This window comes from Monodelphis domestica, chromosome 1 (assembly GCF_027887165.1).
Source record: "Monodelphis domestica isolate mMonDom1 chromosome 1, mMonDom1.pri, whole genome shotgun sequence".
NCBI classification, from domain to species: domain Eukaryota; kingdom Metazoa; phylum Chordata; class Mammalia; order Didelphimorphia; family Didelphidae; genus Monodelphis; species Monodelphis domestica.
The window spans coordinates 638,600,433-638,615,527 of record NC_077227.1 but is presented as its reverse complement, the minus strand read 5'-3'; the positions used below and the strand labels follow the sequence as shown (position 1 = coordinate 638,615,527).

General features: G+C 33.0%; 1 protein-coding gene across 2 annotated transcripts in view; it reads right to left on the bottom strand.

Annotated features, from left to right (window-relative positions):
• WDPCP (WD repeat containing planar cell polarity effector) overlaps positions 1-15,095 on the bottom strand; it is a 380,194-nt gene that overhangs the window by 105,216 nt on the left and 259,883 nt on the right. For both annotated transcript variants that reach the window (XM_007476757.3, XM_016428064.2), the window contains one exon: positions 5,156-5,258. In XM_007476757.3, coding sequence (XP_007476819.1) covers positions 5,156-5,258 — 103 coding nt within the window. The remainder of the gene's footprint in view (positions 1-5,155; positions 5,259-15,095) is intronic.

Below are 15,095 nucleotides of genomic sequence, written 5' to 3'. Positions count from 1 at the left end.
CATGAACCCTTCAGGATGAGCCCTAGGGATGTCCCCAGTTCGGAGGGAGCTACATTTGGAGTCAAATGACCTTTGCCATTCTTTGTGGTTTTAGACCTTTAATTCTCCTCTCCTTGATTAAAGAAGAAAAGGTAGAAGTAAATCTCAAGATCATTCTAACAAAGGGGAGGATTGTCTGAAGACCCCCAAAGGATAGGACTGGAGGACACAGACATAATTCCTACAAGAACAAAAATGTCAACAGTATACTTGAATAGAGTGGAGCCTAGGGGTCAATGACAGTCAACTACTCTGACTATTTAAGAGATCAGGGAGTTTTGCAAATACTCCAGAATATGCAAAGGTATGTCTCACTTTTGAAGGCTTGGTACCCCTTCAACACCTAAAGCTTTTAATAGCAGTAGCAATTAGAGAAGATAAAGGAATTGAAGGCATGAAAATAGGCAAGGAGGAGACCAAGTTATCACTCTTTGCGGATGACATGATGGTCTGCTTAAAGAATCCTAGAGATTCAACCAAAAAGCTAATTGAAATAATCAACAACTTTAGCAAAGTTGCAGGATACAAAATAAACCCACATAAATCATCAGCTTTTCTATATATCTCCAACACAGCTCAGCAGCAAGAACTAGAAAGAGAAATCCCATTCAAAATCACCTTAGACAAAATAAAATACCTAGGAATCTACCTCCCAAGACAAACACAGGAACTATATGAACACAACTACAAAACACTCGCCATACAACTAAAACTAGACTTGAGCAAATGGAAAAACATTAACTGCTCATGGATAGGACGAGCCAATATAATAAAAATGACCATCCTACCCAAACTTCTTTATCTATTTAGTGCCATACCCATTGAACTACCAAAATACTTCTTCACTGATTTAGAAAAAACCATAACAAAGTTCATTTGGAAGAACAAAAGATCAAGGATATCCAGGGAAATAATGAAAAAAAATACATATGATGGGGGCCTTGCAGTCCCTGACCTAAAACTATATTACAAAGCAGCAGTCATCAAAACAATTTGGTACTGGCTAAGAAACAGAAAGGAAGATCAGTGGAATAGACTGGGGGAAAGCAACCTCAGCAAGACAGTATACGATAAACCCAAAGATCCCAGCTTTTGGGACAAAAATCCACTATTCGATAAAAACTGTTGGGAAAATTGGAAGACAGTGTGGGAGAGACTAGGAATAGATCAACACCTCACACCCTACACCAAAATAAATTCAAAATGGGTGAGTGACTTAAACATAAAGAAGGAAACCATAAGTAAATTGGGTAAACACAGAATAGTATACATGTCAGACCTTTGGGAGGGGAAAGGCTTTAAAACCAAGCAAGATATAGAAAGAATCACAAAATGTAAAATAAATAATTTTGACTACATCAAACTAAAAAGCTTTTGTACAAACAAAACCAATGTAAATAAAATCAGAAGGGAAACAACAAATTGGGAAAAAATCTTCATAGAAACCTCTGACAAAGGTTTAATTACTCATATTTATAAAGAGCTTAATCAATTGTACAAAAAATCAAGCCATTCTCCAATTGATAAATGGGCAAGGGACATGGATAGGCAGTTCTCAGATAAAGAAATCAAAACTATTAACAAGCACATGAAGAAGTGTTCTAAATCTCTTATAATCAGAGAGATGCAAATCAAAACAACTCTGAGGTATCACCTCACACCTAGCAGATTGGCTAACATGACAGCAGCAGAAAGTAATGAATGCTGGAGGGGATGTGGCAAAGTAGGGACATTAATTCATTGCTGGTGGAGTTGTGAACTGATCCAACCATTCTGGAGGGCAATTTGGAACTATGCCCAAAGGGCGACAAAAGAATATCTACCCTTTGACCCAGCCATAGCACTGCTGGGTCTGTACCCCAAAGAGATAATGGACAAAAAGACTTGTACAAAAATATTCATAGCTGCGCTCTTTGTGGTGGCCCAAAACTGGAAAACGAGGGGATGCCCATCAATTGGGGAATGGCTGAACAAACTGTGGTATATGTTGGTGATGGAATACTATTGTGCTAAAAGGAATAATAAAGTGGAGGAATTCCATGGAGACTGGAACAACCTCCAGGAAGTGATGCAGAGCGAGAGGAGCAGAACCAGGAGAACATTGTACACAGAGACTAATACACTGTGGTATAATCGAACGTAATGGACGTCTCCAATAATGGCGGTGTAATGTCCCTGAACAATTTGCAGGGATCCAAGAAAAAAAAAACACTATTCATAAGCAAAGGATAAACTATGGGAGTGGAAACACCGAGGGAAAGCAACTGCCTGAATACAGAGGTTGAGGGGACATGACAGAGGAGAGACTCTAAATGAACATTCTAATGCAAATACTATCAACAAAGCAATGGGTTCAAATCAAGAAAACATCTAATGCCCAGTGGATTTACGTGTCGGCTATGGGGGGTGGGGAGGAGGAAAAGAAAATGATCTATGTCTTTAACGAATAATGCTTGGAAATGATCAAATAAAATATATTTTAAAAAAAATAGTGTGTTCAGCTGCCCTAACTAATGTGGAAAACTTGGAACCCTAACTAATGTGGAAAACTTGGAAGGACCTTGACACACTTTACATGCTTTGAGATTTATCATACTCAGAGTCATTCTAGAATTATATCATAACTCCTAATTTTATATACATATTCTGAAAACTTCTCTTTCTTTAAGACTATCAATAATTAGAAACCGCCCAAGAATCTTCACCTTTGGTTAACACAAAAGTTAATTAAAAATAAAGAACAAAGTACAGGTGTCCCTTCCACACTGTCAGAGTTAGATGTGCAGTCCCCCATCTGGAAAATCTGCATAAAATTGTTTGGCTTTCATGTTCTTTTTGAAAACATTAACTTTTTACTTATTTTAACTTTGAAAAAGAAATTATGACCCTGGGCAAATTACTTATCCCCTAATGGCTAGTCCTTATTACTCTTCTGCCTTCTTAGATGGAAAGTAAGGGTGAAAAAAGGAATTATACACATTTATGATATTAAAAGATAAAATATGTTGATATTACATAAAACAATACATGTATTTTGTGCATTTCTGAGTTTCTAAATGTTTGCTGTGTCATATGCTGGCTCCTTGTATAATCTGTGACTTTTGCAAAACTCCTCCAAATTCTGATTTAATTTTCTATGCTGACTTGTGACATGTTGGAACCATGATGGGAAAGTCCCAATGTGGATGGGATTCTTGTATGTATATATAATAATCTATGTATATCTATATGTATGTATTTAATAAATATTTGATAAATGATGTCATTTGGTGTAAGAAACTATTGGATAAGAAACACCTTCCATCAGTGAAAATCAGTAATAAATTTCCAACTTTGAAACCTTAAGGGACTTGACCATCATCAGAGTTTGTATGTGTTGGAGGCAAAATTCTAAATGAAGTCTTCTTGACTCTAGGGTTGACCTTCCATCCCATTCTACTATGCTACTTATCCCAACACACACATTCACACACAGTACTCAAAATGCTTGACCTTGCAATTGCAAATCATGATATAGCGTTTTTCATCTACTTTGTTTTTCCTTAGCTAATATCTTTTCAGTGACTATGGATTTCATTGAGGGGAAGGCTTTGTAGTATTCTGAAGCTCAATGTAATTAGTTCACTGTTATCTGTGAGTCCCAAGAAGCTCACTATCAATAGAATTTAAAGGCTGAAAACCTTAGGTAAGTATGTGTTTCCTTGTTCGGTGACTTGATTTTAAAACTTGATGGATCATTGAACAAAGTATTCTCTATAGTCAAATGTACTTTAAAAAACAAGCTATACAATGTATAAATAAGATTAATAATTTCATACAGAAAAATTTTTCTTTTCTTTTGTACATTAAAATGTTCATATTTAATAATAAGAAGGAAAAATTAAAAATAGTCATTTATATTTTTGGATGAGGTTAGCAGGTGATTATCACATTCAATGCTTTATTACATTCTTTTAAAACATATTCTTGATATTTAGACAAGTATAAGGCTTCTGAGTATTTCATAAAAATATGTCATGTTTTATTGATTGATCTTTAACTATATTTTTATACTTGGTAATATAGATTTTCCAAAATATATACTAATTTAGTTTGGAGAGTCTAATTAGTTTCTTCACAGAGTTTCTCTCATTTATCTTCTATAAAAGTTGTTGCTGCACATGCTACAATTACAACATGTTGTTATGTTTGTATAATTTCATAATGAGTACTACAAGGTGAGAAGACCAGGTATCTCATGGAGTGACATTTTTGCCTTTGATGAAAACATGATGAAAACAACCCATTTATTTGTATCTTGAAAAAAATCTTTGAGTCACTTAGCTGAAACTTTTTTGTTTTATGATTTTATTTTGTAATAAGAATGTTAAATTGGACATTAGTTGCTACTCTGTAGTTCTAAATCTATATCTCATGATTCTGCCCCAGTGATCATCCTCTTTACATTCATTGAATAAATAAAATTAGCTCTGGACAATGATATTTCCTGAGATGTTACAGTAAGAATAGTAGCTACAAATTATTCTCCATAAACCAGGGATGCACATTCCGTAGATACACACAGAGCCCTGGGAGGAATTGGCAGAAACTACAATGATACAAAAGCACAAATGAGGATAACATATGTGGCCAATGCAACTGATCCTCCTTTTAATATCCTCCATGCTGCTCCACTCTGAGCATATCACCTTTTCTGGGTTTGATAAGGAAACTCTGGACCTAATCCAGGCAGAAATCTGTCTGAATGTGAACAATGTCATGTGTACTCAATGGATCTTACCTTCATCAACTTTGGAATGAAGATTTGCTCATAAACTTGAAACACCATTGATGATAATATGCAATCCCTACCAAGTCCTACTAATAAAATCCATTTTTTTGGTTTTCTCTATTTTGACTGCAACAATCCTTGCTTACTAATTAGCACCATTCCAACCTTTGAATTGAGGTTATACTAGTGATAGAAGCTTAATTCTTTACCTAAATAAAGATGCTTTCTCTTTTCCAAGAAACCAATTCAAATTAGCCAAATGTCCTAGCAGCAGGGCATAATAACGATACAAAGCAAGTATTGATTAAAAACAAAAAAGGCTTTTCAAACAGTATTAATTCTTACCAACTCCAGTAGTTATTGATTCTGCATCAATGTCGTTAGCTCGTTTCTTTGCCACTTCAGCTAGCGCCAATTCACCCTTATCTATTGCAAAGTAATGGATGTCCTTTGGGAATAAAGCAAAATAAAAAGTTTAATTTAAAATGAATATTGAGTAGATAATGAAAGAGATTTGGAAAGGGGAAAATTGTTTAGACTAAAGAACAGAAAGAATTGACTTTGTTGTTATATTTTAATTTTTCTCAGTTTTCTTTTTTAATGCAGGGAAATGTTTTACCTCTTTCAACAATAGCCATCAAGTATATTAAAGAAAAAGTAGTTATTTTTAATAATTTATTTCAGATTTCTAGGGGGAAGGAAATACATTTTTAATTAAGTATTTTCACACATACACATATCCCTCACAAACACACACCTTTATCAAGAAATCAAATCCTCAGGGTATATAGGTGGCTCAGTGGATAGTGTTTCAGGTCTGGAATCAGGATGACCTGGGATCAAATCTAGCTTTAGGTACTTCCTACCTACTAGACAAATCACTTAACCTCAGTTGCCTAGCCCTTATCACTTTTCTGCCTTGGACCTGCTATTGGTATTGATTCTAAAACACAAGATAAGGGTTAAAAAAAAGAAACGAAACCCTCAAATGTATCAGTTTCCTTAGCAAATTCTTGTCATCATCAGCTGAAAATGATTTTTAAAAACATCGCATTAAATGACAAAAATCTAAAAGTTGGAAGGAGTTTCTTTGTTCAACCTTACATCCAATTTTACAAAATCTATGCCATGTGGTCAGCCAGCCTCTAACTTGCATTTTTCCAGTGTCAGGGACCTGATTCCCTAATAGGCATTCTGTTTCCCTGTTGGAAAGCTCTGATTGTTAGAAACTGTATTCTATTGGATTCAGTACTGTTACAGTCAAAAGAGTGGTTGCTTTAAACTATGACTGTGAAAATATGGTTTCAAGACTTTGAATTTTCAAAACCGTAAAGATCATTTTTAGTGTCTTGATTTTATATTAAAATAAAGTGGTCGCCATGGGAAAAATTCCCAAATATGAAATACCCAAGTCAGCTGGGTTTTTATGGAGATTTTAATTAATACAAATAAGGAATTAAGGAAAAGGAGAGAGAGAGAGAGTAAGAGGAAATAATGGGAAAGGGGCTAGGCCAGCCTAGGCTTAAGCCTTAAAAGAGAGATCAGTCAGTCTTTTATCAACTCACCACAAGATTTTTCCCAAGCAAGATTTTAGTGTTCAGAGAGACCCTCCAGTATAGCTCCTGAGCTCCACTTCAGCTTCCAAGGCTGAATTACCTTTCAGCCACCAAGACAGAGACCAGCCTCCAATTCAGCTCAATAGCAGAATTCCTTTCCTCAGAGGCCTTTCTGACCTCCTTTTAAAGAGAATTTTCTTCTATGTCACCTCCCCTAAGTTTCTATGACTACCAATCACAGTAGATGTTTTTGAAAGGATTGGCCATTCTTAATTCACACCTGAGTTGATTAAAACTTTTGAGTAATTCACACCTGAGTAGACTAATCTTGTTATTACCTTCTCTGGGTAGACTAAAACCTCATACCTCTTGTTAAGCTTGCTTGACCTTTTAGTGATTAATTTGACCTTCATAGGTATTTAGCACCTTTTTGTATTATATTTAAAAATAGACCTAGCTTAAGGACTTTTGCCTCACTTTAAGTATGGGTTGAGTACTTTTCATTGTTCAGTAAGGAGTTTACAACTTTATCTTCCCCTAAAGTATGACTAAGTATGGGTGGAGTAATGTTAGAGTTCCCACCTTACATTCCTGACTAAGTACCTTCATTGTTTAAAATGGGGAATAGCCTTAACCAAACATTCTAAGGTAGAGTCTGAGAAATTTTAAGATTCACAAGTCTGAGAAATTTTAAGATTCACAGTACCAATCAACAAAATACTTATTTTTGGATATCTATCAATAGGAGAACTTAAAAGGATGTGAAAATAGGCTAGAGACAGAAAAAAATATATATTATGTACATATATAAAATAGAAAATAAAGCTGGCTAATCACCAGTCTCTCTCAATAGACTTTTCCCCAAGCATTTATTCTCTACCTGGATTTATTTCTAAAGTTTAGCATACTTCCACACATTGATGCTCTCTCTCCATCCAATTATTTTGAAACTCTAGTTGCTAGAGTATAAATCTGATTTTCCATCCTTCTTGTCCACTCCTTTATTTCTATCCAACCATGTCCCACTCTAAATCTATCCACCCCTTTCACTGTGTTGCCTGGAATGTCTGCCTCAAAATCAACATTTTTCATCATAAACCTTTCCCTTTCTAAATTCCTTTCACCTACTGACATTCTCTGAGACCTTACTCCCTCATGATGCATCCATTTTTGGTCCTGGTAGCACTTCCACTCATATCTCCTAACTCACTGCTTATGGTAGGAGAGTTGGAATACTCTTTGCTCTCCATTGTTATTTCAGGACTACACATCTCCACCTCCTCTCTAACAACTCTCTTCCTTTGCAGTTCAGGTTATTCAAAATTATCACCAGTATATATATCCTGGCAGATGTCATCTATCAACCCTTCAGGATGTTTTCCTTTCTTCCTCAATGAGTTTAGTATATGGGTGATAATCTTTCTCTCCCTTCCAACTCCTGTCCTTTTATGAGACTTCAGCATTCATACTGATGCTCCCTCAAATACCTTAACTTCTCAATTCCTGATATATCAGGATATATATATCCTACATGATGACTCAATTTTTTAAATTTTTTTTCTAATATATTTTATTTCACTAAATATTCCCCAATTTCCTGTGAAAAGTTTTTTTTTTTTAAAACCTTACTTTCTGTCTTGGAATTGATACTGTGTATTGGTTCCAAGGCAGAAAAGTGGTAAGGGCTAGGCAATGGGGGGTCAAGTGACTTGCCCAAGGTCACACAGCTGGGAAGAGTCTGAGGCCAGGTTTGAACCTAGGACCTCCTGTCTCTAGGCTTGGCTCTCAATCCACTGAGCTGCCCAGCTACCCCTCCTGTGAAAAGTTTTTAACAATGTTTTTTTGAAACTATAAATTCCAAATTTTCTTTCTCCCTGTTTCCTCCACTTGATATGGATGACAATTATAGATGTAAATTCATGCAAAATATTTTTCCATATTAGCTGTGTTACAAAAGGAAACAGACAAAAGAAATAAGAATGCTGCTTAAAAAGTATTCTTCAAAAGTACATGATTTATCACTTGTTTGGGTATATGATTTGGGTTTTGGTTTTATAAGATTACTCTCTTACAAAAATGAATAATATGGAAATAGCTTTTGAGTGATAATCATTTATAACTCAGTGGAATTGCTTGTCAACTCCATGAAGAGGGAAGAAAGAGGAGAGGGAAACAATCATGTAACCTTAGAAAACTGATGTGTAAATGTATTACTGGATTAAAATAAAGAAAAAAAGTAAGTATGCTTCAATCATCATTCAGAGATCATCAGTTGTAAGTTGGAGAGCCTATTTTATCATCAGTCCTTTGTAATTGTCTTGATCAGAGTTACTAATTTTTTCACAGTTTTGATCATCCTTACAATATTGCTGTTACTGTGTACAGTGTTCTTCTGGTTCTGCTCACTTCATTTTGTGTAAGTTCATATAAGTCTTCCCAGGATTTACTGAAACCATCCTGCTTGTCACTTTTTATGGCTCAATAGTATTCCATCATGCTCATATCCCACAGGTTGTTCAGTCATTTCCCAATTGATAGGCATGTCCTTAATTTCCTTTTCTTTGCCACCACAAAAAGCTGGTATCAATATTTTTGTACAGATAGGCTATTTTCTCTTTTAAAAATTTTCTTTGAAATATAGATCCAGTAAATGGTTTGCTAGATCAAAGAATATGCATCATATTATAGCTCTTTGGGGGCAATTCCAATTTTTCTCTAGAATGGTTGGGCAAATTCATAATTTCACTATGAGTGCATTAGTGGCCTTATTTTTCTACATCTACTACAGAGATTTTCATTTCCCCTTTCTGTCTTCTTAGCCAACCTGATGTGTGAGGTCCCATCTCAGAATTGTTTTAATTTTTATTTGTAATCATTGATTAGATGATTATCACCAATGATTTGGAGCATTTTCCATGACTATTAATAGTTTTGTTTTTTCTAAAAACTGCTATTTGATATCCTTTCATCATTTGTTAAGTGGGGAATGGCTCCTATTTTTAGGAATTTGGCTCAGTTTAATATATGTTTGAGAAATTATGTCTTTATCATAGAAATTCATTGTAAGTTTCCCTCTCCTGTTTCTTGTTTTCATTTTAATTTTGACTATATTATTTTTATTTCTTTAGAACTTTAACTTCATTTAATCAAAATTACCTATTTTATCTTCTTTCTCTTGCTTGGTCATAAACTCTTTCCATACCCATAGATATGATGGGTACATTTTTCTGTTCACTGTTCATTACTTCACTAGCATTCATTATGTCTAAATAATTTATTTATTTTGACCATATCTTGGTATATGGTGTGAGATGTTGTTCTATGTCTACTTTCTGCCAAATTGCTTTTTAGTTTTCCCAGCAATTTTTACCAAATGGCTTCTTACAACCAAAGTTTGGATCTTTGGGTTTTTCAAATATGAGATGATTATGGTCATTGATTATTCTGCAGTTTGTACCTAATTTTTTCCAATGATCCACCATTCTATTTCTTAGTCCATACCAGGTTATTTTGATGAATAGCTCTTTATAATAAAATTGGAATCTGGTACTGCTAGGTTGCCTTCCTTAACATTTTTTCATTGATTCCCTTAATATTCTTGATATTTTGCTCCTCCAGATAAATTTTATTACTTTTTCTAGCTTTATAAAAGAATTTGTTGGTAGTTCAATTGGTATGGCACTAAATAATAAATTAACAGGTAGAGTTATAATTTTTATTATACTGGTTCAGTCTACCCATGAGCAATGAGTATTTCTCTAATTGTTTGAATCTGTCTTTATGTGAAAAATGTTCTGTAAGTATTCATATGATCCTTGAATATATCTTGGTAGTTAGCCGCTCAGATTTTTATATTGTATGTAATTGTTTTATTAATTTTTTTGTTTTCACAGCCTATTTTTAAAATATATTTTATTTTCTCAATTATATATAATAACAATTTTCAACATACATTTTCCAAAATCATGAGATCCAATTTGTCTCCCTCCCTTCCCCTCCTTGGAGATGGTAAGCAATTTTATCTGGGTTATATATGTATTATCATGAAGCATATACTTTCAAAGTGGTCATTGTTATAAGAGAATACTCATATAAAATCAAACTCCCCAAATAAAAACATAAATAAACTAATATGAAAAATAGTATGCTTTGATCTGCATTTGGATGCCAACAGTTACTTCTCTGGAGGTGGGTAGCATTTTTTGTCATAAGTACTTCAGAATTGTGGTATTGCTGAGAGTAGCTAAATCTTTCACAGTTGACCATCATGTAATATCACTGTTACTGTGTACAATGTTCTATTGGTTCTGCTTATCTCACTTTGTATCAGTTTGTGTAGGCCTGTCCAGCTTTTTTGAAATGGTTTATTATAGTACAATAGTATTCCATTATCATCATATACCACAATTTGTTTAGCTACTCCCCAATTGATGGACATCCCCTCAATTTCCAATTCTTTGCCATCACAAAAAAAGCTGCTGTAAATATTTTTGTACATGTGGGTCCTTTCCCCTATTTTATAATCACTTTTGGAAACAGACATATTAGTGGTATCAATGGATCAATGGTTATGCTTTCATAGGTTGAATTTTTTATGCATTTTCATTGCTATTTGATATGACAAATTAGAAGTTTTATTTAAAACAATACCTTACTACAGAACTTTAATGTACATATATTCATTAAAGTGTTGCATCAATTTGAACTGCATATTATAGTAACCAGATCCCACATTTGGGGTAAAACCATGCTATATTAGGAAAATGCAAGTCAATTTAAAAAATCATAAAATATGTGTGACCTGAATTAAGATTTTACGTGATCATTATTTCATTTACCTGGAGTTTTAGATATTTTCATACATTTCTGTGCCATAAATTAAATGTCAAATAATACAAATAATTTATTTGCTTTGTTGCATAAATATTCTTTATTTCTATTTGGCTCCCTGAAAAGAATATCATGATGCATAATGCAAAGAATATAATATAATGTAATTATTAGATATTTGAATTAAATAGATTATGTTGGGATTTTTGTTGGTTTAGATTTTGGTGTTTATTAATTGCATGGATAGACTGTCATACAGAACTGAACTATCTTGCTATAGGACACAGATATGATACAGTAGGGATCAGAGATTGTATTGATTGTACTCAGAGGAAGTACAATTGAAATTGGTTGGAAATCAGAAAGATTTAAATTATACCATCATATCTGATATAGAAGTTCAAAATGATTGAATTTCATTCTGTTTAATAGAAGGCCAAGTATAGAGGAAAAGCCATTAGCTAGGTCTGATAAGCCATATTTGGAAAGATTTAAGAATCTGAGAGTTATTATGTAAGGATATTATTTTTCCATATGTTTTGAAGAATTAAAACACAAAGAAGAATATTCTTCTGATGTTTGGAAAATCACATTCTAAAAATCTGAAGTGGTTAGTCTATTTCCTTAAGATGAATAATACAAAACTCCTTTTAATAAAAGAGAGCTAAGGAAACAGTTCTGTACTTCCTTGCTCAGCAATCAAGTACCTAGGAGCGGCAGATGTAAGCCACCCTACTCAAATCATGCCAGGGGAAGGCACAGATGGCTGAACAACAGCAGCAGTGGGCCTTTCTACAGCACTATCAGAAAGCACAGATGGCCTTCCAATAGGCATTATGCCAGTGGTTAAGTAACCTGAGGCTGCCAGAAGGAGAGTTGTCCAAGAGGCAGACCCACCCTCCTGCCATCCAACATAAATCCAGAGGGGGTGATCCATTCAGTGTACCAAGGATATGGCATTTTCAGGGAGTAGAGCTTGGTGCCACATTTAAAATTTTATTCAGATGGAGTAAATGGAGGTATTACCTGCATTTTCAAGAGCAAAGAACCCTAACCAGAGATACTTAAAATTAGCAAATTATTAGAATTAATTATTTAAAAAAGAATTAATTTTTAAAAATACTAGCCTTAGACAAAATGAGGTATTACCTTGAAGTTCCACCTATCATTCTGCAACTGCTTCTCTCCTTAGCGAATATAGCACCTTGTGACTAAACTTTTACATTCTTAAACTTAGCCACACACATTACAATCTGATGCTAATTTCATTTTAGAGTTGTATAGATTTTATTTCAAATCTACGGATGTTCTTCAGTAACATAGTTAATAGAGGTAAGACTTACAGATGTAGAGATAAAGAAAATAAAAAAAATGAATAGCTTAAGGTGGATTCTGAATTCAAATGAAGTCCTAAAAATATTTGCTATCTATAGTAATTAATATATTAATAGGAATGGGAATAAAGAAAAAAAATAAGGTAGGGTAATTCTAAATCATAAAAGATATGCAAAGATGAAAGAATCATGAGTTATGAAATGGTAAAGCATTCAATAACTTATAAAGCATAGTTATCTTTAACTATTGGGCAAAAAACTTCATAAGGCTCATACACAGGTGGTCTTGGGGTGTTTTTCATTGTTAATTCTCTTATCTCCATCTCTGTTTGATAATAGAAAAAAATACTTGAGGAGCTTCCAAGTTTCACAGAAAATGTCAGAAACCCAGGAACTTGAACCTTCAGAGGAGGCATTAATGGACAAAGAGGAAAATTACTTTCACAGTTAAGTCTAATGATATATACGAATGTAGATTTACTATGTCATTTTTTGTGGAAAAGTAGATATAATATTATACACTAGTAAGTCATACACAGAATCCGGCTAAGAGATTTTTTGAAGCAGAATATTTTTCTAAGTTCCCTTAAGGATTGCAAGTTCTATATAGCCAAACTTTGGGGAAGTCCCATATTTCATTGTTTATATAGTGACCAAGACAGATTTTGGAGTATTTTTGCTGATATACATTAATTATCTAGAGGAATTAGTAATTATAATCTCTCTTCCACTACTTATAAAAATATATATATTTAAATTTCAGGGGATTAAATTTTTATGTATGGAAGATAGAAAATTAACTTTTATGCATCTCTGAAAAATATTACAGGTAAGACGTAAGAAGAAAAACAAAACCTTTTTCTTCTCTCTTACTGTTTGGAAGATTTTAAAATCATAGTTGAGCAAGCTACTAAATGCTTAGGATTTCCAGCTACACCTCCAAACAGGGTTGCATATTGTTTTAAGGTTAGCCCATACCAGAAAGCATTCTATTAAGAAATAAGAATCTTTTTGAGTAAAATTGTAGAATGAGAGGTTCCGAGGGAATCAAAGTTTACAAACTCCTCAAAAACAGACTAAAACAATTAAAATAGAAAATGAGCAATTCAAAGCAAAATCACATTGTAATAAAAAAAATACAACCAATTACTTATAAAGACTAGAGTACCAAAAGTGATGAAGAAAGAAAAATACATAATACAAGGTTTCCCAAGAGACACTCTTGAATGGATAAAGTAATGGATTTAAAGTAATTAAGCAGTAATTTACATGGTGAGGAAAACCATGGGCTCAATAAAAAAGAGTTTGAAGAAAATAAAAATCCTGGGAGGAACTTGTCAGAAATAAAATGTTTTAAAAAGATCAAAACTAAACAGTGAAGTAAATGATCAACTTATGCTTGAATATAATCAATAAAACTAATAACAGAAATAAAGTGGAAAAGATAATTACAGTAAAGACATTAGTGGAGATAAAATCTCAGAAATTTATTGAAATATTTAAAGAACTGGAAAATATGCAAAATCCAGTGAAACAACTACATAAGAAAAAATAGAAAAATAAATGAATGATATAGTATTCTAGGAAATCATGAAAAATGTATATACATTAGCAAAAAGGGAAAGAATACAAACAAAAAAGAATTCACAAAATGCAGTAGAACTAGGAAGAATCTAAGATTCAACATTCTGAGATACACTATAAATTCTAATGTTATAATAATAAGCATATAAAATATTTAAAATGTACTGGAAAAAATTAAAACCAAAAAATAGAAGTTATTTACTAAAGAACACTAATGAAAAATAGTAGGATTCTGAAGGAAGACAAAAGATATATAGCTAAGGAAACTGGAATGTAAAATATAAAAAATTAAGAAGCATTGACCTTAAACCTAGAATTATCTAACCAACTAAACTAAATACTCTGGCACATTTTGGCAAGATGGCAGAATGAAAAAGTATATCAAAGTCTAGCTCCCTCTTCATCACTTCAAAAGAGATAGAATTTTATTAAAGAAAGAAAAAGAATCATAACTAAGAAGAGAATCTTAACAAGAAGCTTGCCATTGAAAAACCAGCAGATAGACTAAATAATTGAACAATTAAAGAAAAACTCCTAATTCATTATACTCATTATAATAGAATAAAAATGCTATAAGAAATATCAGGAAAAGAAAATTATTCTGCAATACTAGTAATTACAATCTTAAAGATGAAACTGGGTGTCCAAAAAAAATCATAATAGTGGTTGAAAAACTTAATAAAAGAATTAAAGACTTACGGAATAACATTACAGCTTTTATATGTAGGGCAGGGGAATCATTGGTTTAGGAGATAAACTAAATAAACTAACAAAGCAATGAACACCATTAAAAAAAACAGAGAAGGTACTAAAAATTCCACAACACAACAAGAAATATTAAAGCAAATTAAAAATAAAGCAAATTTGGGATAACATATGAGAGCTCCAAAATGGAAAAAAATCAAAATTGAAAGACATGTTTCTAACTGATAATCTAATAGTCAGTGTTCTTTTAGGAATATGATAAAATAAAAAGTGTAA